The sequence below is a fragment of the Cebidichthys violaceus genome, unplaced genomic scaffold (assembly GCF_023349555.1).
Source record: "Cebidichthys violaceus isolate CVI_PGR_0920_01 unplaced genomic scaffold, fCebVio1.0.p SCAF_12, whole genome shotgun sequence".
NCBI classification, from domain to species: Eukaryota; Metazoa; Chordata; class Actinopteri; order Perciformes; family Stichaeidae; genus Cebidichthys; species Cebidichthys violaceus.
In genome coordinates, this window is record NW_027176285.1 from 239,018 (window position 1) to 251,309 (window position 12,292).

The 12,292-nt window shown below is 45.5% G+C and overlaps 1 protein-coding gene across 1 annotated transcript; it reads left to right on the top strand.

Annotated features, from left to right (window-relative positions):
* The first annotated feature begins 713 nt into the window (after positions 1-713).
* On the top strand, positions 714-11,879 carry zer1 (zyg-11 related, cell cycle regulator). The gene is made up of 16 exons (XM_068705697.1): positions 714-821; positions 1,796-2,005; positions 2,093-2,243; positions 3,287-3,741; positions 4,398-4,571; positions 4,646-4,760; positions 4,891-5,037; positions 5,123-5,296; positions 5,984-6,199; positions 6,498-6,539; positions 6,683-6,802; positions 6,924-7,039; positions 8,070-8,258; positions 8,419-8,516; positions 8,752-8,854; positions 9,118-11,879. Exons 2-16 carry the CDS (start codon positions 1,839-1,841, stop codon positions 9,203-9,205), a joined length of 2,355 nt encoding a protein of 784 aa, XP_068561798.1. The 5' UTR covers positions 714-821; positions 1,796-1,838; the 3' UTR covers positions 9,206-11,879.
* Positions 11,880-12,292: the final 413 nt, after the last annotated feature.

Consider the following 12,292-nt stretch of genomic DNA (forward strand, 5'->3'; position numbering starts at 1 on the left):
AACATTGTTGAAGGAAAGCTCTGCAGAGCACACCACCATGGCTGGAATAAGGGGGTCCCATTGACATAACCTGAAACAGGGCCACAAGATCAGGTAATATTGCAGGATCTTCCTCAGTTATCATACTTTAGTGGTGCAAATTGTTATAACAAATTTGAAATTAACCAAATTACACACCGTATACAAGCTCCTGGGGCCCATGGGGCAGTTGCCCATCTGGAACTGAAAAAGTAATTTCTGTCATTGCATATAAAGAAAGATTCAGAGAATTATAACAGAGATGAACCATGTTGCAAGGTTGGAACTGTTTGGCACACTATTGCATAAAAGCACAAACTAACAAGGAGAGTGGAAAAAAACTAGAACCCATTCAGGGTTCTTCTGAATGGTTTTGATAGAATATATCCTACATCAGGTTGGATAAACCTACATTTGTATATGGATGAATTTTGAGAAAACCCTAATAAATTGGGTTTTCATTCCAAGTTGACAGTACTAGTAATGCTACTAGCATACTACAATTACTACCAATAATGACTAGAACTACTTCTATATTCATTCAAATATTCATTCGTGACAAGTAACATAATAATAAGAATGTACTAAAGCAGTATACACGTTGGACCTGGATGGACGAGTGATGGGGATGAAGAGGAAGAACAGTAGGAAGAGACGGGGCAAAAGGAGGAGGAGAAGAAGAAGGAGGAGGAGGAGTCTGTTTGTTGACATCGGACGAAAACGAAAATCAGATGAGTGAAGACAAATGATAATAACTCCACTTCTCGCCGTCATCAAGACATCCAGCCTTGGCGAAAGCTAAGGTAAAGCACTGTCTGATGAGCCACGCGCTCAAACACAGCGGACTGTTGTCATACAGAGCTGTTAGCTAGCGCTAGCCCCACTAGCTATGTTAGCTAACATCATAGCAGGGAAAGTCATCGTTAGCCACGAGCTAGTTTAGAGGCTGGAATGCATTGGTGACACCGTGTCGGCAAGTTGAAGCTTAACTTAAAATAACAAGTGTAGCTTTTTGGTGTTTCCAGTTGTTGTGGGTGATTGGGCTTGTAGTTGTTGTCTGTTTGTCAGTGACTATCTATCGTTAGTTTGGTCAAAGTAAATCGTTGTACAGTGTAGCTAGCTAGGAAGCTAGCTAACTTAGTAACAGTCTGCCGTGTCTCCCAGGATTCATGGCTGTGTGTGGTAACTAACAAACTAGTAACGCTAGTAACAGTAGGTTAGGCGAGCTTACTAGCTTATCAGCAGGAGCCATTCAGCGGAACATCAATACGATCATTTAGTTTGAAACGTTGATGTTGACACAAGTTGTTACAAAGTAGGCAACATTAGTTGCTAACCGTGTCATCACAGGCATGACGGCTGACTGTCCTCAGCGTTAAAGGTGTGCAGTGATGACAGCAGCTCAGGTTACCGTGGCGGTAAACTGTTCTCACTGAAATATGTCTGACGTTCATAGATATGTTTCATATAGAACACAGGTGGAACAACTTGAATGTCACGAGCGTTACTTTAACTGTCAGGTCTGTTACTCATTTAGTGTTACACACAGAAAATATTACACAAGAACAATATGTATTCATCTAAAGCATTCATGTTCTACTGCAACGAATGTCAAGACAGTGGAAAAATGAAGCATTTTCAATATGAATTATGTACGTCACCGTTTTGCTGTTTCCCACCAGAACAAGCTTCCTGTTTAAATACATGTCTCCTAACCCTTTATTGTGTTCAATGAAATAAAGGTAAATAAAGTTGATTGTGTTTGTGACTCTCAAAGCCTCCTGAGGTCATTGATCTGAGCAGGAGAGGAAGAGGCTAACATGGCAGCCAAAGCAGGAGACAACCCTGACAGCCTCATGACTCTGGCAACCATCTTCTGCCTGAGGAACCTTAGGAAGACCATGTGCTACCAGGGATTCAGGAGCAAGCTTAGTCTGCGCTCAGACATCTTCCTTCCCAGCGAAATCTGCGACAAGCTGGTGAACACGTACGTAACCGAGTCAGTCGATGGTCACCATCTGTCAAGATTCAAAGTATTACAGATTCCGTGTTGTTTCCTTTTTTGTTTGAACAGATACATGGAGTTGGTCCACACAGACAGTACCTTTGAACCAGAGGAGAGCTTCTTCCAACTGTTTTCAGACCCTCGAAGCACCAGACTGACCAGGGTTCAGCTGAGAGAAGACTTTGTCCGTGACAGAGATCTGGAGGCCATTAAAAAACAGGTAGGATTAAAAAACATTAAACACATTAAAAAACAGGTGGGATTAAAAAAACATTTAAAATAGGTGGGACGTCAAAAGTTAAGCGAGGACCAGTTTTCAGAATAAGCCGAGTCTAGCTTGTTTTTCCAGTTCCTTCTGTGGAACATTTCAACACAATGAAAGTATCCTCATCCACTTTTTAAAGGAACATATTTATTGTTTTTTTACAACCTCACTGTTATTTGTATAGTTTTCATTCCCATGACTGCAAGATTTCTATAGAGGTCTTCTTCATGCTCGTCATCAGTGCCACCGGTTCAGATTCTGGTGTGTCCAGCTGCTAAACAATTAAAGAACAGGCAAATATGTATTCAACATGTTCCAATTCAGAATGGATGGTCTGTTTCCATCAGCCTTAAAGGAGACCTCAAATCAAACTATGTAGAGCGAATAACGACCGATAACGATGGCGGATCAATCGGAGCCGGGGACTGAGGCTCAGTGGTAGTTCCACTAGTCAAGGGGTCACTAATAGGCGGACCGCGGTCCGGACCCAGACGCCGTTGTGTCCGGACCCAGGACCTAAAACTGATAGATAATTGAGAATTATTACATTTTGACAGAGTGCTTGTATTTTGCCTTTACGGCACTCGTTCGGCGGCGTGAATCACATCACGTGATGCAGCTCAGCCAATCAAATGTGGGTATTCTGACACGTTTCCTGACTCGAGTGAGATGTAGACACACAGGAGAGACAAGGAATGAGAACAATAATTAATTGAATACCCCTGCACTAGTCCATGTCCATGTGTCCTCGGGCAAGATGCAGCCACAGGCTGTTCTTGCGGTGTATGAATGATTAGATAACTCTGATGGCAGGTGGCACCTTGCATGGTAGCTCCTGTCATCAGTGTGTGAACGGGTGGTCAGAAGACTAGTGGTCAGAAGACTAGAAAAGAAATATACAAGTACAGTCCATTTACCATTTACCCTTAATTGCAGCATAAGTTATCTTCTCAAAGCTTCACTGATTCAGTAATTGTTGACTCTGCTTGTCTTGCCAGGACCTGATTGAGCTCCACCTCACCTACTGCAACAGTCTGTCGTCCCGCAGCTTGAAAACACTGACCTGCTTCCGTGAGACCTTGGTGTCTCTTTGTCTCTTCGGCTGCAGCCACATCTTCTACAGGAAGGGCGGCGCCCCGCTCGCCTGCAACGAAGACACCGAGGACGAGGACGAGGAGAGCCCTGCTTCTAGGCAAGCGCTGGAGACGGACTTTAACTTCGAGGGCTTCAACCGCCTCAGGTTGCTCAACTTAGGCGGCCTGCCTGATGAGGTGGATGCTGAGAACCTGCTCAAACCCCTGAAGTCCCTCACCTCACTAGATCTGTCTAATGTACAATTGCTGGGGACAGCTTTTCTCACCCAGTGGAAAGACAGACTGGCCTCTCTTGTGCTCTACAATGTGGACCTGTCAGAGGAGCTGGTGAGCACAGTGGTGGAGATCACTAACCTCAGGTAAGGAGGGAGGGAGGGGGCACCAGCACACACACTTGTGGGTCACAAGTGATGCCTGACAGGCTTCATTGTTGTGTCACTCTATCTCTGTCATCAGTGTGTGAATGGGTGAGTGACATGTAGTGGTACTGAGTGGTCAGAAGACTACAAGTCGCTATACAAGTGCAGTCCATTTGCAAACATGCATACTTTGCTCAAGGTAGATTTAAGTCCCCTCCCACAAATCATCGTGATAAAGGTGTGGAATGTTTAGTGAAGGATCAGATACAACTAGATTATATATAAATGATGAGCTTTGAGTCACTTCCTTTACAGCAGCTGTAGTCGATATGTATGAAATGATAACGTGGGGATGAACCTAAACACAATTATCAGCTGAATGTGGAGCTTCATAGTTTCATCTGATGTTTCCACCAGACAGACACCGAGACCAGCTGGTGAACATAGTGGATCCACTTGGTCAGGTTATTCATAATGTGTGGAGCCATGTGCATGCTCTATCTACTGTAATCTGTTTACGTCATCCTTAATGGTGGAGATGTATCTTTCATTTGTATTGATACACAGCTTTGAATCATAGTGTATTAAACCAGAGGTTTGGATGTTTTCAACTTCCTCCTAATATTTAATATGAATGTGTCACTGTGGCTCTTCAGGCATCTTGACGTCTCGCGGGAGAGCAGGCGGACCTCTAAGTTTAAGATGACCAGGAAGATCCTGACGGCCGTCGTGCAGCGTCTGGTCAACCTGGTGTCGCTGGACGTCTCGGGTCACATCATGCTAGACAACTGCACAGTTCCACACTTTGAAGAAGCTATGGGTCGGCCGAGGTGGGTAACCGGCTCTGGGCTGTACGTTGGATGTTAAAGAAAAGTCGTGAACGAGGCGCTTCTCTCTCTTTCAGCATGGAGCCTTGCAAGAGCAGCATTTATCCTTTCCAGGACCTCAAGAGGCCGCTGCAGTTCCTGGGCTTGTACGACACCACCCTCTGTAATGTGACACACATCCCTGCTTATAAGGTACTGGTCGTCTGATGGGCCGCACACACATCACAGTCGAAGGCTGATAAAGAAGGTCATGTGTGTTAGTAATGCGTTTGAACAGGTGTTGCTTTGTGGGTCACATCTGTGTGTTCTCTGCCTGTTTCAGGTGACTGGATCAAAGAATGAAGACCAGGTTCTGAATGCCATTGAGGCATACACAGAGTTTCGCCCTGAGCTGGCCCACAGAGCCATCAATCAGCTGTTTGACATCGCCAGGATACAGCACTGCAGCCAGCTGCTCCGAGCTCTGCAGGTATGATGAGTTTGATTTGGGTGTTTCTGCACGTTAAGCCTGTGCTGCTCTCTCACGCCTCTCTTTACCCGCTCTGTCCTTTCAGCTTGTCATAGCAGCATTAAAGTGCCATAAATATGACAAGAGCATCCAGGTGACGGGCAGCGCCGCTCTGTTCTACCTGACCAACACGGAGTACCGCAGTGACCAGAGTGTGCGGTTGCGCAGAGAGGTCATTCAGGTGGTGCTGAATGGAATGGAGCAGTACCAGGAGGTCACCGTAAGTCTGCTCTGTGGCCTCAGCCCTCCTCTGAGGAGCTGGAGTATTATACTTCTGTTTTAAAAGGAGCAATTCCATACTCAAGCAGTCGTCTGACGGTATCAATCAATCAATTAGACTTTATTTGTAAAGCTATACTGGCTTTACTGAAACTAAATAATTGATTCAAAAAGTACGGAAGTGACAAGGCAGAGTTTTAATAATACAATAAATGGACTTTTCATTTAAAGCACTTGTCTGCACTCACACACACACACACACACACACACACACACACTCTCTCTCTCTCTCTCTCTCTCTCTCTCTCTCTCTCTCTCTCACTCACTCACTCACTCACTCACTCACTCACTCACTCACTCACTCACTCACTCACTCACTCACACACACACACATTTGGGGTAACTTTCAGGGTCCGGGGATCAAACCTGATCAGTGGAGGGCCGCTCCATCTCCACAGCAGCCCAGAAACTTGACACAAGCCATGTGACAATGGTTTATATCCATTTAATCACTCTCCTAAACAATGGCGCTGGTGCCTCGTTATTTTAATAAAGAACAATACCGTGCTTATTTAATAGAAAGACTTGAAATGCTATTAAAACAAAGTCCTCTTTTGTGCTGATCAAAATGTGGACCGTGTTGCTCATCATTGTCTCCCACTGTGTCCCCATCCCTGCCCCCCACCAGGTCCAGAGGAACTGCTGCCTGACTCTGTGTAACTTCAGTATTCCAGAGGAGCTGGAGTTCCAGTACAGTCGGGTCAACCAGCTGCTGCTGAAGATCCTGGAGCCAGCCAGGCAGGATGAGTCCATCCAAAGAATCGCTGTGCACCTCTGCAATGCTCTGGTCTGTCAGGTGGACAACCATCACAAGGAGGCTGTGGGGAAAATGGGATTTGTCAAGGTAACACCAACACAAGCTTTACACTTAGAGCGTTCCCAGGAACAGATGCTGCTGTGGTAACTTGTTCACAGTTGTTCAGACTGAGTCTAAACCTCTGTGCAGTGTCTTCAAACATGATCTGTATTTTATGTGTTTCCCTCTAATGAAGACGAGATCATACACCAGATGTATTCTAACAGGCCTTCATATTGTTTGTCATGTTCTGTCAGCGTTTTGTTTCGTGGTTCTGCTGTATTGCTGCTGTCGGTGTGAAAGCACCCGGTCAGCTGTTAAAGATTCTTTGTTTCCTGTTTCACAGACGATGTTGAATTTAATTCAGAAGAAGTTACAGGACAGAATGGTAAGTCTCTCTAACTTGTATGGCCTTAGTCTTTCAATAGACTATCATAACTAATAATAACGCGCTGCATTACATATGTTTGTCGACCTGTTGCAGTCAGACGTAGGATTCCTGCCTTGAAGTGTGTGTTTGTTTCCCCTCAGTGCGACCAGGTGATGGAGTTCTCCTGGAGCGCTCTGTGGAACATCACCGATGAGACGCCCGACAACTGCCAGATGTTCCTCAACTGTCGGGGCATGAGTCTCTTTCTGGAGTGTCTACAGGTGAGGCTCTGTTCTGAGCCCGTAGGAGTCCGTGTTACAAATGGAATGTCATTCTTTAGTCTCCTGATATTTGCCCCGCGTGATGACACATCTCTCCTCTCGTCGTATGATCTTACTCCAGGAGTTTCCAGACAAGCAGGAGCTTCACCGCAACATGTTGGGTCTGTTAGGAAACGTTGCTGAGGTGAAAGCTCTGAGGCCTCAGCTGCTCACCCCACAGTTCATCTCTGTGTTCAGGTAGGAGAACCGTTAAAACCAGTGGAGCCTCAAAGGGTTCTCCGGTGACTCGGACCATGCGTGATCATTTGGTCAGCTAACAATGTTTTTGTCTATATTTAGTCTTAGACTTAGAGTTTAGTTCATTTTGTTCATACACAGGCTTTAAGTTTACAGACTTGTGTGCCACACACACACACACACACACACACACACACACACACACACACACACACCTGTCAGTGTAGTGAAGGCCTCTTCAGCGGTAGGTCCTGTTACAGTCGGTGTCTCCAGGAACACTTTTAGCCGTGATGACTCACTCTCACAAGGTGAAAACAACACCAGCGTCTCTCACTCTGTCGTGGCTGGTGTAGTCCAGTGAATGAGGTGGTGCTCTCCAGACGCATGACCTCAGAAAACATCTGGTCTGAGTGAGAGTGCATTGATGCATCAGCACTAACTCAACAGTGGTTGTCCTGACTGTAACATGCAGCTGCTGCTAAACACATGAAAGCTTTTGTCTTTGCCTGCAGACTACACAAACACCAGTGTGTACCAGACGACAGGTTCAAAACAAACGAAACCCTCCGTGACGATTACACGCTGTATATACGGTTGCATAGCAATGAGTCCATGACAACAGGCCGAAGAGTTCACGTGCTGCACACGGAACGAGACTCGTGATGGTTGGTAGTGGTGGCGAGATGAAGCTTCATGAAGCGGTGAAGCTTTCCATCCAATTGGTTCACTCATGGCGCTTCATCGGCTCTACTGCGCCATCAAGTGGACAATCGATGTAAAACAGGCAGAGTGATTATAACGACGCCACGGCTTTGACAACCTTCCTGGATTACTTGACACACGGAAGGACACGTCTCTAATAATTGTGCCTTCTTCGTACCATTGGAGCACCCACCCACGCAATGCCTTACTAAACTCAACGAGCCCAATAGTTCACAGACAACTGCATGCAGAGTCTGCAGTTAAAAGTAAATTTAGATCTGAGGGTGTTTATGTTTCGGTGTTCGTCGTCTTGTGTTCTCTTTGACAGTAACCTGCTGGACAGTAAGGCGGATGGGATCGAGGTGTCGTACAACGCGTGCGGCGTGCTTTCACACATCATGTTTGACGGGCCCGAGGTTTGGTCGATGGAAGAGCCGCGAAGAGACGCGGTGATGGACAAGATGTGGGACGCCATCCAGAGCTGGGACGTCAGCTCACGGCGCAACATCAACTACAGGTGATTGTCTGTTTCTTTATTGATTAATTTAGCTAATGTACATCATATTTAGTTGTAAATGGATCATCAAAGACAACACCAAAGTATCAAGCACCAGAAGGAAGAGTTCTGTCCCGTGGCGTTTCGTCCTCTGTGAGTTGACACCTCCGTTGTCTCTCAGGTCATTCGAACCCATCCTGCGCCTGCTGCCTCAGAGCATCGCTCCCGTCAGTCAGCACTGGGCCACCTGGGCTCTCTACAACCTGGTGTCTGTTTACCGTGAGTACTGCTGCTCTGCTGTGTTTACATCCTCACCTCTGAACCCCACCAACAGCTGGCTTATGATGCACATCTTCTATGATAATATACTGGCACATACTTCAGCACTGAGTAACGTTTTCAAAATGTAACTTCATCATAATATCAGGAATTTTTATTCTTTCATTCATCTACACACATTACAGTTCCTATAATGCTCACAAACTGTCTCTTTACGTTCATTTTTGTTCTGCAGCAAGCAAGTACTGTCCCCTGCTGATAAAGGAAGGAGGAGTAACTCTTCTAGAGAGAGTTCTAGAGCTAGAAAGCTCTCAGCCAGAGACCAAGGACATGGCCAGGTACGACTTCAGGCTGAGTGAATCAGTACCTTCAGTAGCTTCAGTACCTTCAGTAGTAGCTTCAGTACCTTCAGTAGTAGCTTCAGTAGCTTCAGTACCTTCAGTAGTAGCTTCAGTAGCTTCAGTACCTTCAGTAGTAGCTTCAGTACCTTCAGTACCTTCAGTAGTAGCTTCAGTACCTTCAGTAGTAGCTTCAGTAGCTTCAGTACCTTCAGTAGCTTGAGCTACCCTGAGCTAACGTGTTCAATAATGAATGTTTTCAGCAAAGTAATGGAGCAGTGTGAAACCTTCAAAGAAGACCCCATGGAAACCAGTCATGGACAGGAGGTAAACTATGGACAAAGAGGTTGATCACAGGAGCCACGACTCCAGCAAACATCAAACAACCCGACCCAAGGCCCCTCCCACTGTCACCACACCGGGGCCATCGTGTGCGTTATTCGTATTCTTATCATTCTTATTACTTTGTAGAGCAGAAATGTGTCTGACCCTCTTCACAGCCGCTCGGACAAAACCTGTGTGTGTGTGTGTGTGTGTGTGTGTGTGTGTGTGTGTGTGTGTGTGTGTGTGTGTGTGTGTGTGTGTGTGTGTGTGTGTGTGTGTGTGGCACAATGATTTCCTTGTTACATATGTAAATATTCTCTGTCTCTTCCTTTTACCGTGCGTATGTTTTATAATATAACTGTAAACACTCATGACGTCACTCTATATTTAAGTTTGTTTAGATTTGACTGAGGAACTCTACTCAGAATACCGATCCTTCATGCGTGCTGTGGCTGTCCTGGACTCTGTTCTTTAAAGGTTCTTTAGTTTTGGTTGCTGCTTGTCTGTTTTTAATGATCTGGCATTTTAACCTGATTCTGTTGATTCTTCTTATTGGAAGTCAACACACCCAGAGTAAGTCCACTTTGTATGAGGACGCTGCAGGTCCCTATGCACAAAGCCAGGTTTATGAAGAAGAGTCTACTGGGCTGGACTGGAACGCTGACTGTGAGTCAGACCTCATCTTCACTCCCTCACTGTCCACCATCACATGTGGGTGCAATGTTAAAGAGTGCTGCAGTTTAGTATTGCACTCTTTTTTTTCATTCTTCATTCCCAGCCGACCTGACTCAAGTGACGTCACGTGAGTCAATTCATTGTGTATTACAGGCTGGTCGGTGGTGAACCATCCACCACGCAGTCACACAGTCAAGTCACTGCTGTGATCTCACTGCAGGCTGTCATCAGAGTAGCTCTTCTTCTGTCTATCTCAAGTGTTTGACGGAGAAGGTGGGCGTCACACGGCTGAGTCACACGGCTGAGTCCCAGATGTTTAATGCTGTGGACATGCAGCGGTATAGTCAGCATCTGGAGTCTTAAAGCTCTCTGCAGCGCTTCCTGTGGTGAAGACAAGGCTGCAGGAAGCAATTCTCCTTAACTACACCACTTCTACATGTTGGTCACCATGCTGCTCCAGACAGTAGCTGCTGGAGGAAACATCAGAGAGGACATCCTGATGTTTAAAGTTCACCGGTCCCTCATAGAGTTCACTGAAGTCAGGAGAAACCAGTTTGAGCCCCACTTCCACTAAATGTTAAGGAGCCAACGCTGCGCTCACCCTCACTTTACTGGGACTATGTGGACACATACACACACATGTGGCACTGAGGTCAGGTACAGGACTTGAATGAGGACAGTCTTCTGTAAACAGCTTTCACAGTAAATGTCCCACTTGGTTGTCAAAGGCAGTGTCTTGAATTGTCTTGAACATGTTGGTTAAGAGAGTAGATTACCCGTCATATAAATCTATTTTCAAACCAGTGAGGCATGCTAGTGCACAGCAACGTGCTGCTCATGTGTCGTGTTAATGCTGTAGGACACGAGTGTGTTCCATGATGTGGTAGAAGGCCAGAGGTCAGGACCGGTGCTGGACGAAAGAAGTGACTTCAGGAAAATACAGTTTAAATCACAAAGTCCTATTAAGTCCATTCATATTGCAAAATGAAACATTGGTTCAATTCTACTCACAGTTGTACTTTGTCTTCTGTTGCCTCAAAGAACTATTGGTTGATCACATGTAACATTGTCTAACAACAGTCCAAAGATATTCCAGTTCCACTTCTATTAAGCGAGTAAAGAAGCATCGGTTACCTCTCACCATGTCTGCCATCACTCGGCTCACTGCATCACTCTGGAGCTCAGTGCTGCAGTGTTTCCTGCTCGGTGTAAGTAGTGAAGGCAGTGCAGGACTGTGGCATTCTTACTCGGTGCACATTGAGAAGGTTTCCTCCTCCAGTGTACATGTGCTGGTCCAGCTGGTCCAGTGTCAGCCTCTGTACAGCGTCTCTTCATAGGCAGGATGATGTTCAGGATGATGCTTCACCACAGACTTGGTTTCCTGGTTCTCATGTACAGTTCTTCTTTGTGCGATTATGGAATCTGATTGGTACAGCTCTATTTCTATTTCTATTTCACAGTCGTGGTGGAAGTGAATGTTCAAGCAGGCAGTGGTGTGATATGAACATCCTTCTGTTGGGAATTGAAGCGTGTGGACATGAAGAGGATTCACTGTCTCGTATGATCAAGTGTTTAGTTCATAAATCAGTGTTTGTTGAAACACCAGAGCAGAATGTGGACTTCTCTGTAGAGACGCTGGTTGATCATTGGGACATCTTGATCCTCCATCATGTTCTTTCTGATTTGAAGTCATAAAATGTCTCAGTGTTTTAATGCCTGAAGCTGATAGAATGGACCTCAGTGACGACAAGTAGCTACTGTTGAGGGTTGACTGTTATTTATGAAGATGTATGTGAATATGAAAAATGGTTCAAGTTAAAAACTGCTGTTTCACATTTCATCTACTTACTTCATGTTTGTGAAGACTGTCCAGTCAGCACTTCTTTTGTAACTGCTGTGTAATCCAACATGGAGTGAAGAGTATTTGATCCAGACATGATGGAATCAGTTGTTCCTGCTCCGAATAGGACCAGGCATTAGTGTAACCATATGAATAAGCAATAAAGGTGGAGTGGTAAAAAAAAAAAATGGCAATCCAGTGTTGTTCTGTCGTCATTACAGGTTATTAAAATGTAATAACTGATTAAAGAAGCAGTGGTGAGCCTGGAGCTCACACTGACGAGCCGGACAAGGAGAACATGAACCAGAGGAGACCAAGAGGCCCGTGGTCACTCTGGAGGAGGTGGGACGATCTGTCCTCAGGACAACTGTCAGTGCTGTCCTCCACAGATCTGGTCTTTATGGACAAGTGGCGAGAAGAAAGTGAACCACAAGAAAGGTGAGAGACACAGCAACCATGTGGGAGGTGCTCCGGTCAGGTGACGCAGTTTAATCTCCATTCATTTTGAATGTCTTTTCCAGACAATGACTGATGCGTGTGTGTTCAGAAATATTCAGACGTTACATGTTTCTCAGTAAAGATGTACGATACGATTTATC

Bases quoted from the DNA above. Each gene is read 5' to 3' on its own strand.
- zer1 (XM_068705697.1), top strand. From the start codon at position 1,839: ATGGCAGCCAAAGCAGGAGACAACCCTGACAGCCTCATGACTCTGGCA. The intron at 6,803-6,923 runs GTGAGGCTCTGT...ATCTTACTCCAG, and splicing joins TCTTTCTGGAGTGTCTACAG to GAGTTTCCAGACAAGCAGGA. The intron at 8,855-9,117 runs GTACGACTTCAG...GAATGTTTTCAG, and splicing joins GAGACCAAGGACATGGCCAG to CAAAGTAATGGAGCAGTGTG.